The sequence below is a fragment of the Rhea pennata genome, chromosome 4 (genome assembly GCF_028389875.1).
Source record: "Rhea pennata isolate bPtePen1 chromosome 4, bPtePen1.pri, whole genome shotgun sequence".
Lineage (NCBI taxonomy): Eukaryota > Metazoa > Chordata > Aves > Rheiformes > Rheidae > Rhea > Rhea pennata.
The window spans coordinates 30,459,360-30,476,217 of record NC_084666.1 but is presented as its reverse complement, the minus strand read 5'-3'; the positions used below and the strand labels follow the sequence as shown (position 1 = coordinate 30,476,217).

At 39.9% G+C, this 16,858-nt stretch overlaps 1 protein-coding gene across 5 annotated transcripts in view; it reads left to right on the top strand.

The window, feature by feature from the left end:
* The window catches only part of DLC1 (DLC1 Rho GTPase activating protein), a 231,300-nt gene extending 214,871 nt beyond the window's left edge, over positions 1-16,429 (top strand). For all 5 annotated transcript variants that reach the window (XM_062575624.1, XM_062575625.1, XM_062575623.1 and 2 more), the window contains 10 exons: positions 2,686-4,112; positions 5,239-5,415; positions 7,325-7,484; positions 7,724-7,922; positions 10,345-10,558; positions 10,981-11,095; positions 12,260-12,478; positions 13,196-13,413; positions 13,596-13,769; positions 14,467-16,429. In XM_062575624.1, coding sequence (XP_062431608.1) covers positions 2,686-4,112; positions 5,239-5,415; positions 7,325-7,484; positions 7,724-7,922; positions 10,345-10,558; positions 10,981-11,095; positions 12,260-12,478; positions 13,196-13,413; positions 13,596-13,769; positions 14,467-14,587 — 3,024 coding nt within the window. In that variant the 3' untranslated portion in view covers positions 14,588-16,429. The remainder of the gene's footprint in view (positions 1-2,685; positions 4,113-5,238; positions 5,416-7,324; positions 7,485-7,723; positions 7,923-10,344; positions 10,559-10,980; positions 11,096-12,259; positions 12,479-13,195; positions 13,414-13,595; positions 13,770-14,466) is intronic.
* Positions 16,430-16,858: the final 429 nt, after the last annotated feature.

Here is a 16,858-nt window from a genome sequence, read left to right as displayed (position 1 = left end):
GTAAAAACTCTGCTTACGTTTCATTTTGTGTTCTGACTGAGTGAAAACTGCAGGGCTTGGCCATGTATAAAAGTCAGTTGTTCAGCTAACTCTTTCATGGAAAGCTGGCTTTAATCTGAAATGCCTGTCAAAATCTGAAAACTGCCTGTCAGTGAGCTCGTGTGTGTTGTGCCACGTTACCTCCTCTCTGACAGGACTGTGAAGTCTGGATGGGGGGATTCTGGCCAGCCACAATGAGCTGAATGTTAGAACGTTGTCTTGATGTAATGTTCACTGTTCTGGCTCTTTGCCATAACATTAGAACTGTATTCTGCTTTTCTAACATATACAGAATCAGTGGGACGGTTCTTGGTCTGCAAAGGAAAGAGACAAAACTCTTTTTAGACAAAAGTCCCAAAGAATTGGGTATATTGTTTCCTTGTTTTTTTCTTTTTTTTAATTATAGCTCAAAATTAAGGCAAAATTTTACAGAATACATCAGCTACTTCTTAAAACAAGTTTGCATATTTCCAGGAAATTCAGCAGGAATAGAAAAGCTTCTTGGTTCTTCATAATTACTGTGAAGCGTAGTGATTAATAATAAAGCACTCAGTGTAATTTCAGTTAGGTAATACTGATAGAAAGCCGAGTTGCTCGTTTTTCCCAGTAAGGTACCGTTCAATAGCTGTCTTGAAACTACGTGTGGGTCCTAGGAGGGATCAGTAGTTGATACCGTCCCCTGGGATATGACAATTGCAGATAAAGATGACTAAGCGAAGGCAAAACAATGCTGCCCTGCCCTTAACAAGAATGCATAGAAGTGCTCTGAGGTTGTTTACCAGGAATTAATCCCCCCTTTCCTATCTGTTTGTGGTATGTTGGAAACAGCATCCAAGCTCCAGAAGATAACAGTCTGAGGCAGCGTGTATAGGAGCCCTGTCACATAGGGATAGACCACTGGATTGCCATTTATGACCACCAGAAGATTCCTCCTTGTCTCTGAACCTTGTTAACATCAGAATGATGGTATTGCTTTTAGATCAGCCCAAACTGACTTTCAAGTCCAGCCCTCAGATCTTCCAGGGTCTGGATCTTACTTTTTGTTTCAATCCTTTCTGATTTTCATTCATCACCTATGTTCTGGCAGATGGACTTGAATCTTATGTTGACTTCATTAAAGCCAGTATTTAGCTAGTGAAGCTTTTTAACACTGGGAAAAAATTGTGCTGACTCAAATATACACTTCCTTATGTTTTCATTGACCTCTTTGCAAATTAAGATCATTTTACTCTTTTTCCTTCTGAAAACTTTAAATAAGCAAGCCAGTCCTCTTAAGTTCTCTGAGTCTTAGACAGAAATACTATTTTGTACTAGCAAGGAAACAAAGAAAATGACACTGGCTCTGTGTCCCAGGAGTAATTGGTCTTAAAAATAAATATGGAGGTTCACTTATTTTACTTAGCTTATGAAATGTACTATAAAAATAGGAAAAGATAAGGAGCTAGACTATACATAAATAAAATACTTGAAATAAGAATAATTTATTTGTTTTTCAGAGTGTAAAAGTTTGTGTTCCTGGCACACAAACAGTTACAGTTTGGAGCATGCACGTGTGTTTGTTTTTCAATTAAAGCAATCTAAACAAATGAAGTGAAACTTTGGCACTCATGGAGCTGGGTGGCAGATAGTGTTTCCTACTTTGAACACCAGAGGTTATTTTATGTTTTCCTGGTGTCATATTAAGATCTTTCTCATTGGCTTTATTCTTCTAACTGTGTGTGACCTGAAATTTTCTAGATGAGTGGAAGACCAAATATGTCAGTTCCAGGATCATTCCCTTTCAGGATTTATATGAAAAGATTGAGACATAAGTGACATATATGTAATTACGCCCTCAGGCATTACTGATACATCAAACATAATCAGTGGAGATGTTATTTACAATTTACTTATGTGCTACACTGTCAGTGAGCTTTTGCGGCTCACTATCTGCGAGTGTTAAAATTTGCCTGGAGCAAGACTGAAGTAGAAACTTCACAGGACATTCTTAAAATGTTAGCTGCTAGCCCGTGGGAGGAAGAGTGGACCAGGGAAGAGCCTGGAGGTATCAAACTGTTGAAGTGCAGGAGTTTCTTTTGCTGTCTCATTAGTCACAGTTGGGAGACCTTTTAAACTTCCAGAATCAGTAAGGAATTAAGCTACTACAAGTCAGAATGTATGAGAAACATCTCTTAATTGCGAAGAGGAGTATAAACACAGAGCCACTATCAACAGAGTATAACTTTGGAGAGAGTCCAGAGGGACCCCTACCCTTCACTGACTCCAGTTTAAAATTTTATGCATGCCAGGAATTTCCATTGATGTGAAGGCTATCCTCTGTGACTAATTAATTAAAAGTCTATGGATACTAGGATTTTTAGAAAAGAGCAATTAAAGCCAATTGTATTGTTTGTTTCTTTTTATGAAGCATATATCCTTGGTATTTTAACACTGTTAACATATATTGCCTGTCCCCTGTTATCTTTTCTTGTGATGGGCTTTATGGCCTAATCTTCCTCTCTCTGAAGAAAAAAGACTGTTTTCATTTCAATTCAGTGAGAACAAGGTGATGCTTAAATCAGTTTAGTAGGCATTGTATTTAAATGTGACAGCCTTTGCAGTTTTCGACAGTTGTAGCAGCACTTTCAATATTCTCTTTCCTTGCAGAGTGAAGATTCAGATGAAGATGAACCTTGTGCAATAAGTGGCAAATGGACTTTTCAAAGGGACAGCAAGAGGTGGTCTAGGCTTGAAGAGTTTGATGTGTTTCCTCCAAAACCAGACTTGAATACCTCCTCCCCAGAAGCTCCTCATCTTACAAATGCAACAAGCCGTGAGAGTGTGTTAACAGACCTCAGTGAACGCCAGGAGGTGGCTTCTATTCTCAGCATCAGTAGCACCAGCAGCCACCAACCAACCCTACAGAGTGAGACATCTACCACCAGGACAAATTCAGTTGTGAGCGTTTGTTCATCAAACAATTTCGTAGCCAATGATGACTCATTCAGCAGCCTGCCCTCACCCAGGGAGCTGAATAGCTTCAGCTTCGGTATGAAAGCCAGTGAGAAGAACACCAAGTCCAAAACAAAAAGCCTGCTGAAGAGAATGGAGAGCCTGAAAATCAAGAGCTCTCACCATGGCAAGAGCAAAGCTCCTTCAAAGCTTGGTCTTATTATTAGTGGGCCCATTCTGCAAGAGGGAATGGATGAAGATAAACTGAAACAGCTTAACTGTGTGGAGATTTCTGCCCTCAATGGCAATCACATCAGCCTCCCCATGGTACGAAAAAGGAGCGTCTCCAATTCCACCCAGACTAGCAGCAGCAGTAGTCAGTCTGAAACAAGCAGTGCTGTCAGCACACCTAGTCCTGTCACACGAACGCGCAGCCTCAGTGCATACAATAAAAGGGTGGGCATGTATCTGGAAGGGTTCGACCCCTTCAATCAGTCAACGTTCAGCGACGTCATGGAGCAGAACTTTAAGAATAGGGGAAGCTTTGCAGAAGACACTGTATTTTTTATCCCTGAAGATCATAAGCCTGGCACCTTTCCTAAGGCACTCTCTAATGGCAACCTCTCTCCAACAGAAAGCAACGCTTCTGTGAACTGGAGGACAGGGAGTTTCCATGGGCATGGCCATCTCACCCTCCGGAGGGAGAACAGCGGAGATAGCTCCAAAGAGCTGAGCACGGGGAAAAGGCGCAACTCCTCCAGCTCAGTGAGCAGTCGCCTTAGTATTTACGACAATGTGCCAGGCTCAATTCTGTATTCTAGTACAAGTGATTTAGCTGACCTTGAAAATGAAGACATATTCCCAGAACTAGATGACATCCTATACCATGTTAAAGGGATGCAGAGAATAGTGAACCAGTGGTCAGAAAAGTTCTCGGATGAAGGGGACTCCGACTCAGCACTAGATTCAGTTTCCCCATGTCCTTCCTCTCCGAAGCAGATCCACCTTGATGTAGATAATGATCGAACAACGTCAAGTGACCTTGACAGTACAGGAAATTCACTGAACGAAACTGAAGAGCCTTCAGGGGCACAAGACCGAAGGGACTCTGGGGTGGGTGCATCACTGACACGGTCCAACAGGTGAGTTCACAAGCACTTCACCTGCAAAGTTGGCCAGGCACAGATCAGGCAAGATCCCTGCAGCCTGAATGACTCCAACTGTGCAAAGCTCGGTTAAGGTCTTTGCACAGTACAAGTGCACACGTGCTCTTCTTATTACTTTCAAAAACAATTCCAGTCAACAAAAGTGTTTTTACAATTTTTGTGATTCCCACACTGTAGCTCTGTATGTTCAGCTTGAGTTGTCATTGAGAAACAGCCTACTCAGCAAGTCAGATTTAGGAGTGATGTTAAGACAGTTCTGAGGGATGGTAGTTCTTCAAATTGAACTGGTGTGTGGGAGGGCAAGGGACCTCCTGCAGGATGATTCTGTTTTTAAATTGGCTAGGAGAGCTAATGTAAGTGTAGTCTGGTTTGTGTCAGTATGTAGGAAAAGCCATGTCTTTAGACTGTTTCAAAATATGGCACTTTGCAGTAGCAGGCTGTTTCTTAATAACGTGGTAGGGTGTTAAATCCATGGGCAAAATGAAGCTTGTTTACTTTCTCTTCACAACAGTAGTGCAGTGGGGGCTTGAGGGAGCTCCCGAGGCCTCCCAGTTTATGTTAGGAGTTCCACCATGGGATGGATGTGACTGTATTTTGTATTGTGATTAGAGCAAGGATTTGGACTCTTTCTAGGTTTGTTTCTAGTTTTCCTTTAAAACGGGTGCAAATCCGTTGTCATTTAGTCGCCTACAGCTACTTGTATAAACTTAACAGGACTTTTAGAAATGCTTAGCTCCCATTTGGTGTGTCTTAAGATTTTGGGTCTTTTCTCTTACGGAGTTTGTTGATTCTGACTGACCTAATACTGAAAGGGAATACGAAAAATGGGGGTGGAGCACTCTGAGGGTATCTGCTAGTGCAAGACTATGTTGTTAACACGGTTGCTGGACAGCTCAGAGTATGCTCCTGTTGGAGTCACCTGCGTGTGCTGCATTGCACCTGGTGAGTCAGAGACACTTAACACCTGATGCCTCTGAAATCTCAGAAGATAATGGCTGCTGAGGGCAATCAGTTTAGCAGTACATTTAAGGTAGTTCCTGCACATGTCTTGCAAAGATGCTTCATTGACCAGCCCTTACTCTGCTCCCTATCTTCTCTGCAGGCATAAGCTGCGGTGGCACAGTTTCCAGAGCTCCCACCGGCCCAGCCTCAGCTCAGCATCGCTACAGATCAACTGCCAGTCAGTGGCTCAGATGAACCTGCTGCAGAAGTACTCTCTGCTGAAGTTAACTGCTCTCCTTGAGAAGTACACGCCCTCCAATAAGCATGGTTTCAGCTGGTAAGGGCACAGAGCCATCTGTAGACAGATGTCTGTTCAAGCACAATGGTTTTGCTAGGCCTAAGCAAGTTTTAGGACCATGCAACTAATCCCTCCGTTCCTCTTTTTTTCCATGTTTGCACTTCTTCCTCTAGCCATGTACTGACAGTGACTTGTAGTTTCCTAAGACGGTGCTAAAATCACTAACCCTTCACCCAAGTGTAATATTATTAGGATTGAGAAGTATGTTTCTAGGGTACATGTGATGGAATAAAGCAATGAAGAGAAACTTTCTGTGCAGGAAGATGTCTGCTATCCATAGCAAAAAAGGAATATATATTGAGGCAATTAGCGAGCAGTAGCATAAACATCAGTTGATCTTAAGATGCTTGCTTTTCTGTGGTTATTCTTAAATATTTGCATTAGTTTCCCTCTATAATTATGCCGTTAAATAGTGCAAGTTTCCTTTAGTTCTAGTGTCTCATTATCTGGCAACCATCTCCTCTTTTTAAAGCACAGTAAATCCAGTTAACTTGCAATGAAAACTAGGGGGAAAAAAAGGCAAGTTGGGAGAATCCGGAGGTTCTTTTGTAGCCAGCAATTTCTGCTGTAGCCAGGTGTTTGTAACCCAGTTGAATGTTTTTTGTCAGATGAATGAAATAGAAAGCTCTTTTATTATTGCATCTGCAGTACAGCCTGTGTAACCTTCAGGATGCAAAAGACGCAATAAAATTTTGCTTCTCCCTACCACACACCAGCCTCCTCCCTTCCCCAGGAGTCACAGAGAGTGTTTAACTTCAGCATCAAAGTACCTCCTGTTCAAAGGCTGTTATTATGTCAGCCTTTCTAAATACAGAAGTTGTTTGTTCTGAAAGACAGAAATAAGTATTGACCGGTTATCCCTGCATGCTTTGGATTCTCAGTGGAGATCGCAATGTGTTTTTTCACATTCCATTGGCATGTTTTTTGACAAAGCAAGTATTATTCATACATATATCAATAATGCTCTAAACTTAACTACATGGCAATACAAATTGGTTCTGTTTTTCTATATAACAGATTAGTCAGCCATAAATCCAATGTACTGTTTGTATAGCTGTACTGTATATTGAAATGTTAAATGGGTCTCCCTGTTTTCAGTGCTACTGTGTCCTATTAGCTGTTGTACTGTATTTTAACTTTTCTTCTATTTAGGAAAATGATCTCAATATTTTCACTTCTTTTCCCCCCCTTTATGAAACCAACACTCTTGGGAATCTAGGAGTAAATCATTCTTTTGTATTTAGTAACTTTTTCCTTGGAGTCAAAAGCAAATGGAAAGGCCTCTCATTGAAACTAGAGTAGGAGGTGGGGGTAACGACAGTAACTGGCTGACAAGGAGGGGGGTCCCTCAAAAGGCTTGTTTATAGAGCTGAAGTTTTTAGCTGACAAACTCAAATGTATTACATCAGTTTCCTGCTGTTATGCGCACTGGTGGGTGGTGGACCCAGTTTGAGGACTTTGCAGAACAAGTAGTTGCCATACAAAAGCTCATTGTTTAAATGCCCATCTTCCCTGAAACCTAAAGAAGCAGTGTTATAAGGGGTCACTGACCACAGGATTTATTTTGACTCTTTTGCAATTCAATCTGGCCCCTGCAGTTTTACCCTGTAGCTTTTGTCCAACTAATATTGATAGAGTAGCACCACATTAATACTCACAGGCAGCCTACTGCCCTGAATGTCAGGCCCATCTCTTAGCAAAACTGTTTTGTGTCCTTCCCTCCTCCCTTCCAGCCCTGAATGAATTAGCTAGTTTATATTCTTGGCACTTTTCATATTATTCAGTGTACCAAGGTTGTTCCACTTATTTTCACTGACTTTTTGAGTTATTGAAAATACATGAGATAAAGAGGTTTAACTTAACTTTGTCATTCCCTTGGCTTAAATAGGGCAGTACCAAAATTTATGAAGAGGATAAAGGTGCCAGATTATAAAGACAGAAATGTATTTGGAGTACCACTGCAAGTCAATGTTCAGCGCACAGGGCAGCCTCTTCCACAGAGCATTCAGCAGGCGATGCGGTACCTCCGCAACCACTGTTTGGATCAGGTGAGTTTTGCTGTGCTATGTGCATTCACTGTCCAAAGCCCGACATTCCATTAATTTTTATTGCTTCTGGGTCAGGCTGTAAAAGCAGAGTCAAACCAGAACAAAACAAGTAATTAATTGAAGTAAAATTTTCCATGAAATTGGAACCCATGAATAAGAAGCTTAAGAACGTACTGACATTTCAGATTTGCTAGACTCAATGTGAATGTATTTAACTTTCCATATACAAATATGTTTAGGTTGGACTGTTCAGAAAGTCTGGAGTCAAATCAAGAATTCAGGCTCTGCGTCAAATGAATGAGAATTCAACAGACAGTGTTAACTATGAAGGCCAGTCTGCTTATGATGTAGCAGACATGTTAAAGCAGTTCTTCCGTGATCTGCCTGAGCCTCTCATGACCAACAAACTCTCTGAGACCTTTCTACAGATCTACCAATGTAAGTACTGAGATTCCTAAGGTTAGACAGCAAGTTGGCATTTGTGTAGCTGTCGGATATATCCTCTTCTGGGCACCACACATGTTGTACATGTTGATTGCTTGTGGAATTTGCTGACAGATCATATTATCTTCATTCTTCTCTAGTGTCCATTCATTGGTTATGTTTCAGGCTGCATCATGTAATTGATTTTTTTTTAATTATTCTAGTTGTATAATGATTTATAGTGCAAGTTCTTCTCATTTCACATTTCTCTATAGTTTGGGAACAGATACAGAACCTATATCACGTTGCTCTAAAATTTCCTCTCTTTTCTGAGCATACTTGATACTACAGTTTGAAAACAAACCACATCTGATGTGGCTAGGTAGAGGAGTTATGCAAACACTGCATGAACAGAGTTTGGGGCTTTTGAGGGGATTGGAAATCCGCTTCCAAATTATGAGACTTTTTTTTGAGATCAAGACTGCCAAAAATTTCCATTTTCTTCCATTTCATATTATTTCATCCTTCACCACAATTTCTGGAAACAACTTCTAAGTTGGAAGTTTTTCTGCAACTGACTTGTAGCTACCTTACTGGTTGGTACTGTAAACAGAACGTGCTTAGAATAAATAACATCAAAAATGGAGTTTATCAAAGCATTTGAAAAGAGATAATTAATCTTTCTATGATGGCAGGTTTGGCTGCAGTGAGGGAGATTTTCCCTTCTGTCGGTTAAAGAAATCAAGTTCTGTATAGATGATAGCTTTGTGCTGAATCTTTCCAAACAACAGATTGCCCTTCAAAAGTTGTTTTCTTCCATGTTGTTTCATTGGGAATACTTAAATGCTCTCGCTTTATAAAACGGATAAACTAATATTTTGGTGATCAGAACTCCTAGATCTTTTTAAATACTCTCAGGAAAAGACATATTATAGGCACCTTTTGCATTCTGTGGTTTCTCTCCCTAACACTTCCCTGCCTCCCTTCTCATGGTAGCACAGCTCCAGCAGAGCTTACTGCAAAAACACTTTCTTCTAGCCCATGCTGTGTTTCATGCCTTCCTTAGGAAATGGTGCTAAGACTTTACATCACCCAGGGCCTCCCTTCAGAGCTCTGTAGGTGACAGTTTAAAATAAAAACATACATACTGCTGTTTCAGTGCATGCCTTTTTTACTTTGTTTGGATTTCCAAGAAAGTTTATGGAGAAAATGAATCAGGCTCCCCATACATATTCTTTGCATATTATATGGCAACCCTTTCTGGCTTTAGTGCCAAAAGCATTTTGACACACTATTGCAGAAGTATCTATTCCCTTCCTTTCACAGGTAATAGGTCTAAGAAATTACCAGAGGTTGGTGGGAGTGTTCTCTGCTGTGTAAAGAACCTTAAAGCAACTGTAACTTTGCTTCCCTGCAGAAGCCAAAATTTCCCTCGTCCCGAGTGTTATGCACCAGGCAACATACTGGAATTGTCTGTACAAGGCTTAAACATGCTTTGAGCTGATTGAGGGAAGAGTATGGAAAATAGTGGATTTTGCATAAAATTACGTTCTAAATTCATTTGCTAGCCTTACTAAGTTGCTGAAGCCCAAAGCAAATAATACAAATTAAGTGTCTGGTTAGTAACATGTGTATTAGGAGACGTGCAGTCAGATTTGTGTTGTGTGGTGCTAATGATGATATAAATGCTCCAGGACTCAAGACTCTTGTGTTCCCTTCAGAGAGGGCTCGTTGGAAATCCCTTTATGAAAAGCAGATCTGGTCTGGGTTATTTCATTATTTGTTCCCTTCAAGTTTGGAGGGGAGGGCCTTATATAAAGACACACGTCAAATTTTTCCAATGGGTGTTTGTTGTTCGTAACCAAGGAGCTGTTTAATGGTGTGGGGCTTCACATCATTGACTTTCTTTTTCCACCACGTGATTTTGAATGATCTGCTCAATAAAGAAACCCTCTGTTCGGTAAAGCACTTTCTGGATATTTTATGACATCATTGTTGAAAAGGTTTGCTAGCCAATTTATTTAATTGATTCACCTATTCTAAAATGTGTTAATGTTTTAAAATTCTTTGAAAGCCAGAGAATTTTCGCTAGAGTCTGAATTGGCTGGACTGTATTTGCTTGTTTGCTGCCTGAGTCCAGGCTTGTCATTTTAATGCATCCGCAAGAGCATGTAGCTGTTGAAATTAAATCTAAAATTAACTCTGGCCTGGGCACAACTCCTTGCTTGCCTTTCTTGTGAGGCAGGAAATAACTGAGGGTAGTTAAACTAGTGGGTTAAAAAAATTCCTTCATGTTTCCTACAAATGGTATGCATCCTGAAGGAAATCACTTCAAACTCGAGTCAAATATTTGAAGCAGGAGTTTGCTTTGGGATGTATTCATGCTGTGTGTGTGGAAAATCAATGGGCTGATGAGAGAATTACTAATATTATGCAGATGTGCCAAAGGATCAGCGTCTCCAGGCTATCAAGGCTGCCATTATGCTTTTACCCGATGAAAACAGGGAGGTCCTCCAGATTCTCCTCTATTTCCTGAGCGATGTCACAGCTGCAGTGAAGGAAAACCAGATGACACCAACAAACCTGGCAGTGTGCTTAGCACCTTCCCTCTTCCACTTAAACACTCTCAAAAGAGAGAATTCTTCCCCAAGGTACGTCTCCAGAGAGTGCAGCTCATTACTGCTGTTCCTGTACTACAGCTAGCTTCATTGTGTCACTCAGCAGGCACTGATTTTTCCTCCCGTCGACCCTACTGGTTTTGATCACTTTGAACACCTTGGAAGATACCAGGTTTAGAATACTCGTTTGAGCCTGCTTTTTTTATTATTATTTTTTAACATATTTGTTGAAGTATAAACAAGTTCACAAAAGGGGATAAACAGAGGGACTCCGAAGAAAAGTTTAGTGACAGTAGCAAGAGAAGTCAGTAACGCCACACCAAGATTTTGTTCTAGGCAGCACTGCTCCAAATCACCAGCAAATTTCAGAATCCTACCATTTTCTTATCAAACAGCTTTCTTGTTCTGTATTAAATAACTGGATTTGTATGTTTGTGCTCTTCTCCTCTGTGAAGGGTGATGCAAAGAAAACCAAGCCTGGGAAAACCTGATCAGAAAGACCTAAACGAAAATTTGGCTGCAACCCAAGGGCTAGCTCATATGATTGCTGAATGCAAGAAGCTCTTTCAGGTAAAAAAGCTATCTGCAAAACTAATAGGTGAAGCATTAGCCAACGTGATCTGCTGTATAATGGAAAGTTAGGAGTGTCTCATTATTTTAATTAAGATTGATATATGATAAATAGATTTTCTAAAAATTGTGCATCCTGACCTTTGTGCATATGTGAATTAGAAGTGGTACCAGAAGAAAGGAAAGTTGTTTTGTTGACACTGGTGCTCAGAAGTCATGACACAATTATTGTGGGATTTAGGGCTTTTTTATTACATCCAAACTGCATCTGAAATATGCTTTCAAACTTTCGTTTTACAGTCATGAGGATCTGTGAACTTCAGCTTTAATTACAAAGCAAGACGTTATTTCTAGGAATCTCGGTGCTTGTTTTGTATTTAAATTCCCAAGAGTTAGGAAGGCTAGGCCACAAAAGCATCCTGGAACATGACACTATCAGACCATAAGTTGAAAAGTCTGTAACAACTAAAGCATGCTCCCACTAGAGCCCGGGATGGAGAACCAGACAAGGCTGAGTCCTGGTTTTTCTCACTGTCATCAAATCGTTTCAGAACCCACAACTAAAGACGTGCCTGTCTCTCTTCTCGCAACTGACAACTGACCCCTGTTTCACTCAATCTGCAAGATAAATTGTGCTATAGAAATCAATCCAAATTGTGTAGCTGGGAAGGGATCCCGCTTAGAACAAATAAAAAAGAAGACACACTGTGGTTGAGAGTCTACTATAATATATGTGAGCAGGTCAAATTAGGGTCACATACACAAATTTAATTTTGGTATTTCTTCACATTGAATGCTTGAGTTGACAAATACATCTTTTTAAAATACAGTTTGCATGATAGTGTAGCTAATTTATAGATGTAATTGTGAGTTATATACACATACTCACCATAAACCTCCCTAGGAATCTTGCTTTCTATCACAGGGTGTTACTACTGACAACTTTGTATCCCTCAGTGAAGGGAGTAGGCAGTGAGCATCTGTGAACAAGAGACTGTTTATCAAGTGTATCATCACTGATGTTTAAGAAAAGTAAAAGAACGGTTGCATGTTAAAGAGCTGCATGCATCCCATGGCTTACAAAGCTAGTCTACCCCTAAACTAAACTCTGTGATTTTGAGAGAGAGTGTTTCAAAAGGATGGCTTCATCCTTGTCTCCCCCAGATCCCTGAAGAAATGAGCAGAGGTCGGAACTCATACACGGAGCAAGACTTGCGGCCCCTCAGCCTGGAGGAGCTCAGGGGCAGCAGCAGCACAGAGCCCTCTGACTACCACTGCTACCTTCAGGACTGCATGGATGACTTACTCAAAGAGATGAAGGAAAAGTTTAAAGGCTGGCTCAGCTGTTCCACCTCAGAACAAGCAGAACTAGCCTACAAGAAGGTATGCACCCTGTATCTTACTCCATAGCTCTATTTCTTAACCCATCTTAGCCCAAAGGGTGGCACAAGCCACAATTCGATGTAGAATATTGCAGAAGGTTCAGTGCACATCTTTGTTTTGTAGACCGACCTAAGAAAGAAACCAGTTAATCTTTTAACAGAGTGTAGTTGCACTTCATCTAAAAACAACATGTCTTTCAGCAGTTGTCAACTAACATGCAGTGCACTGTGTTCTTCTGTTTATCCAGCCCAGGAATGTTCAATGCGTTGCATTTATACACCTTCCTTCATTCACTTGTGCAAAGCCTTGGCAGGCTGAATGAAACCTCTAAGCACTTTCCTTATGCAGACAGCAGGAAAGAAATTCACACAGACTGGAGCTAGCACGGAGAGCTGTCTTAAATGTAGCACATCAACATTTAAGATATCCTCATTTTCCTTTTTTTTTTTTTTTTTTGATGTGTTCGTGTAGCATTATGATTGAATAATGGTCATACTGGGAAAGATGACTGTAACTTAAAAATAATTTGGAAGTCAGCATGCAGATGCCTTTAGGCTATTACAAAAGCAAAACAACCTCAGTGTGAACATATGACAGTGTTAGCACAATGTAAATTTTTTTGTAATGATGTGCTGTGTTTCTCCAACATTAAAATAGAAAGGAGAAGAAAATATAAACAACAGTGAAACTGAAGACTCTGCGCTGGTTTTTCCTCAGGTATGTGAAGGTCCCCCGCTCCGGTTGTGGAAAACTACCATTGAAATCCCTGCTACACCAGAGGAAGTTCTAAATCGTTTACTTAAAGAACAGCATCTTTGGGATGAAGATCTTATAGATTCTAAAGTGATTGAAACTTTGGATAGCCAGACAGATATATACCAGTACATCCAGAACAGCATGGCACCTCAGCCAGCCAGAGACTTTGTAGTCTTAAGGTAAATTTTCATATACAGTTGTCTTAATATCACGCAGACAGTAACCTTGCCTATAGAATTTATGTAGTAAAGGATGTTTTATAGATATATACCTTCTTATGTGTAATTTGAAGTTTATTAGATGTTTGAATTACTGTTTATCAAAGACAAATCCACTTTTTTTTTCCTCTCTCTCTTTGTAGAACGTGGAGGACAAACTTTCCCAAAGGAGCCTGTGTTCTCTTGGCAACCTCAGTGGATTATGACCATGCTCCAGTAGCAGGTGTTAGAGTCAATGTCCTGTTGTCTAGGTATCTGATTGAGCCCTGCGGGTCAGGAAAATCTAAGCTTACTTACATGTGCAGAATTGATTTAAGGTATGGAATTCTACCTCTCAGGTGGTAACCTTTTCTGTCCTTTTCTGGTGGTAATCTTTCCTGTATTGTTTTGATGCAGTCACTGCAAAATTCAGACAGTCCAACTGGCTTTACTTAGCCAATGATATATATTTCTCTAATGCATACACAGAAGACTCTGAGATGTCACGGAAGGTCAGCTTCAGTGCACATCTAACAACAGGTTCAGCTTCTTACATTAGAAGCCCCCACTATGTGCTCTGTCTCTCACAAAACAGGAAACATCAATGTTACCTCTTTTTATGTCTTATCATGGCTAGGTAGTACAGAGAGAAGAGAACCTTCAAAGTTACTGAATAACAGCCACCACAGCTATTGGCATATATAATGCTTCCCCCTCCCCAATTTCCTCAGACAGGTGTATTTATATGCAAATAGAAATGTAAATTTTAATGTTAAGTTAGTAATGAAGACCAAGTTCTCATAAAACCTATAATAACTTTTTTTTTCTCACTTAGGAAAACTTTTTCTTTTTTTTTTTTTTTTTGAGCAAGTAAAGCTGGGCCAAGCAGTAAGCACTAATAAGATTTCCCAGACTGACACCTAACCAGCTAGCTAACTATTTGATTCCAACTAAGGAAACACATGCAATGTTACTGGTTCCTGTTTCACATGTTACTGGTACCTGTTTCACGTTTACTTTTTCTCTATGCATCAGGGGCCACATGCCGGACTGGTACACCAAGTCTTTTGGACACTTGTGCGCATCTGAAGTAGTTAAGATACGAGACTCTTTCAGTCATCAGAGTCATGACAGCAAAGAAGTAAAATCCAGGTGACTACTGAAGAGGAACAGCTGTGTGTTCCGCACCTCAGCAACGTACGTTACCCGAAACTGAGGATCAACCGCTGCAGCCTGGACTGGTGTACAACCTACGAGGCATGTCATGAAAGGATGACAGCATGAGAATTTGACTGTGAGCATTACTATAGGACTGTGGCCATACCGTACACTTTAAAGCTGCTTCCTGTCTGTGTAAGGTCTATAGTGTAGACCTCGACTGGAATACATAGGAGGACTGTGCAAAAAAAAGGTATTGTACTATTAGATGGTTTGAATTGCTTCTGAGAAGCAAAAGTCTTTAAATGCAAAATATATTATGAAATATGGTGAAGGCTCATCATTCCCATGTGAAATATTTAGCTTTATGTACATACCCATGTCATTTTATTTGTAATGCGTTGAGGAACTGGTGTATCCACTGGAATAGTTGGTACTCTTCAATGTGTTCTCACTGAGATAAGCAGAGAAAGGTTTGCACAGAGATTAAAGTGTGAATGAGTGTGTTAATGGTTGAAAGGATAGCAGAAGTCGAACTTGAAATGTGTCTGGTACACTGATAGGCAACCAGGAGTGGATTTTAGCGTATTGGTTACAGTTCAACCTAGAATTTGACTCCCCTGTGGACCAGAAGGTAGCCATCCTTCCCGTTTCCCAGTTCTACATTTTCCTCAGCTCTAACATTGCTAAAATCTCTACGCAGATGTTGTAATAGACTTGCTCGGATTACTGTTTACTCCTTATCCAGATGATCTTTTTTAGGAGTGAGTATCTGTAGCAATTTTGAGTAAATACACTTTTAAGCAACATAGCAGCTTAGAACTGAAATGCCTTTGCAATGGTCAAGAGAGCCAGTAATGTTAGTTGTTGTATTTCCTAAAAAATATTTGTTGCATTTATTGCTAACTGCATTAACTATATGTGTTTTAATGAACTTTTATATATTTACTGTATTCTAATGGCTCAAGAGGAAAAAGTAAACAGTGGAGTTCTTGGCAGGACTCCTACAGAAGCAGATGGAGTAAAGTGACGAGGAAAATTCATAACAGTTCTCTATTTCTCCTTTGCTTGTTTTTTCTAAAAGCTACATGTTAACATGAACAGAACCTGAATATGAGCAATGTGGAGGGTACATTGTGGTGGGGACAGAGAGGAGGGTAGTATTATGTCTTCTGTACTGTCTTTTTTTAGTAGGTTTTTGTTTGTTTGTTTGTTTTTAACCTTTTGGGTTATACCCTCCTGCCCTGACAATCGTATTACGTGAACTGTAGGGAATCTTGAGGTCCTCTGGAAAGGTGTCTTTCTGTAGGTTTTACTGTAAAGATAGGGATTTGCTTTAGAGGTGCAGTATTAAGTGTTAAATGTATTTTGTGGCTAAGGTATGAATGAGTTGCAAGATGGAAATTTGACTGAGACTTTGTTACCATTGTCAGTATTATTTTAAGCTTTTTGATGAAGATTTTTTTTTTTATTATGGCAAATAATGCAGTACTTCCAGTAACAGTGTTCCTCATGGGTAGGAAAATCTTGTATATTCTTCTACATCAAACACTTTTGAATTTGTAAAAATGTATGTTGTACATACCATTCTATTGTAAACATGTATACTTGCCCACAGTGTACTGTCAAACAAACATAGATAAAGCATGGTAAAGATTATTTAAAATATACCTGTATTTATACCTCAGATATTCTTTTTGGGTTTTTGTACCTCAAGTAAGTTTTCTATTGTAAATGTGCTTTACATGACTATGATCTAAGTGAGAGAAAGGAAAATGTTTAACTTGCTATATATGTCTGTACAGAATATAATCAATAAGTGCACTATTAAATGTTTAAAATTGGCGAAGTGTAACGCTTTTATTTTATCCTGCATTCTTCCTTCTACTCTCATGGCCGTGGTTGGTTCCTGAGAGGTAAGACTTTTCTTGATGACAGGTTATAGAGAAATCTTTCCTCAGTAAAAGCAGTTTGGGATCTGCTATATTTGGATAGCAGATTTTGCTATCATCACATATCTAAGTTGACCTACACAATCCTAACTCATCTCTATCATCTTCTTCTTTCCCCAACAGACCTTCTATATTTAATGAATGAGCTGTAGATACTGGGATACAGCTCCATCTGATCGTGAGCAAGGCTAGTAAAGTAGCCCCAAAAAACTTGGAAAAAGTAGTGCTAACTAAAGAAAGAAATGTATTTTTTAATAGAATAGATGAATGAGAGTATCTTTAATTTTAAATAAGTTTGTTCTTTCTCTGGGGTTGGC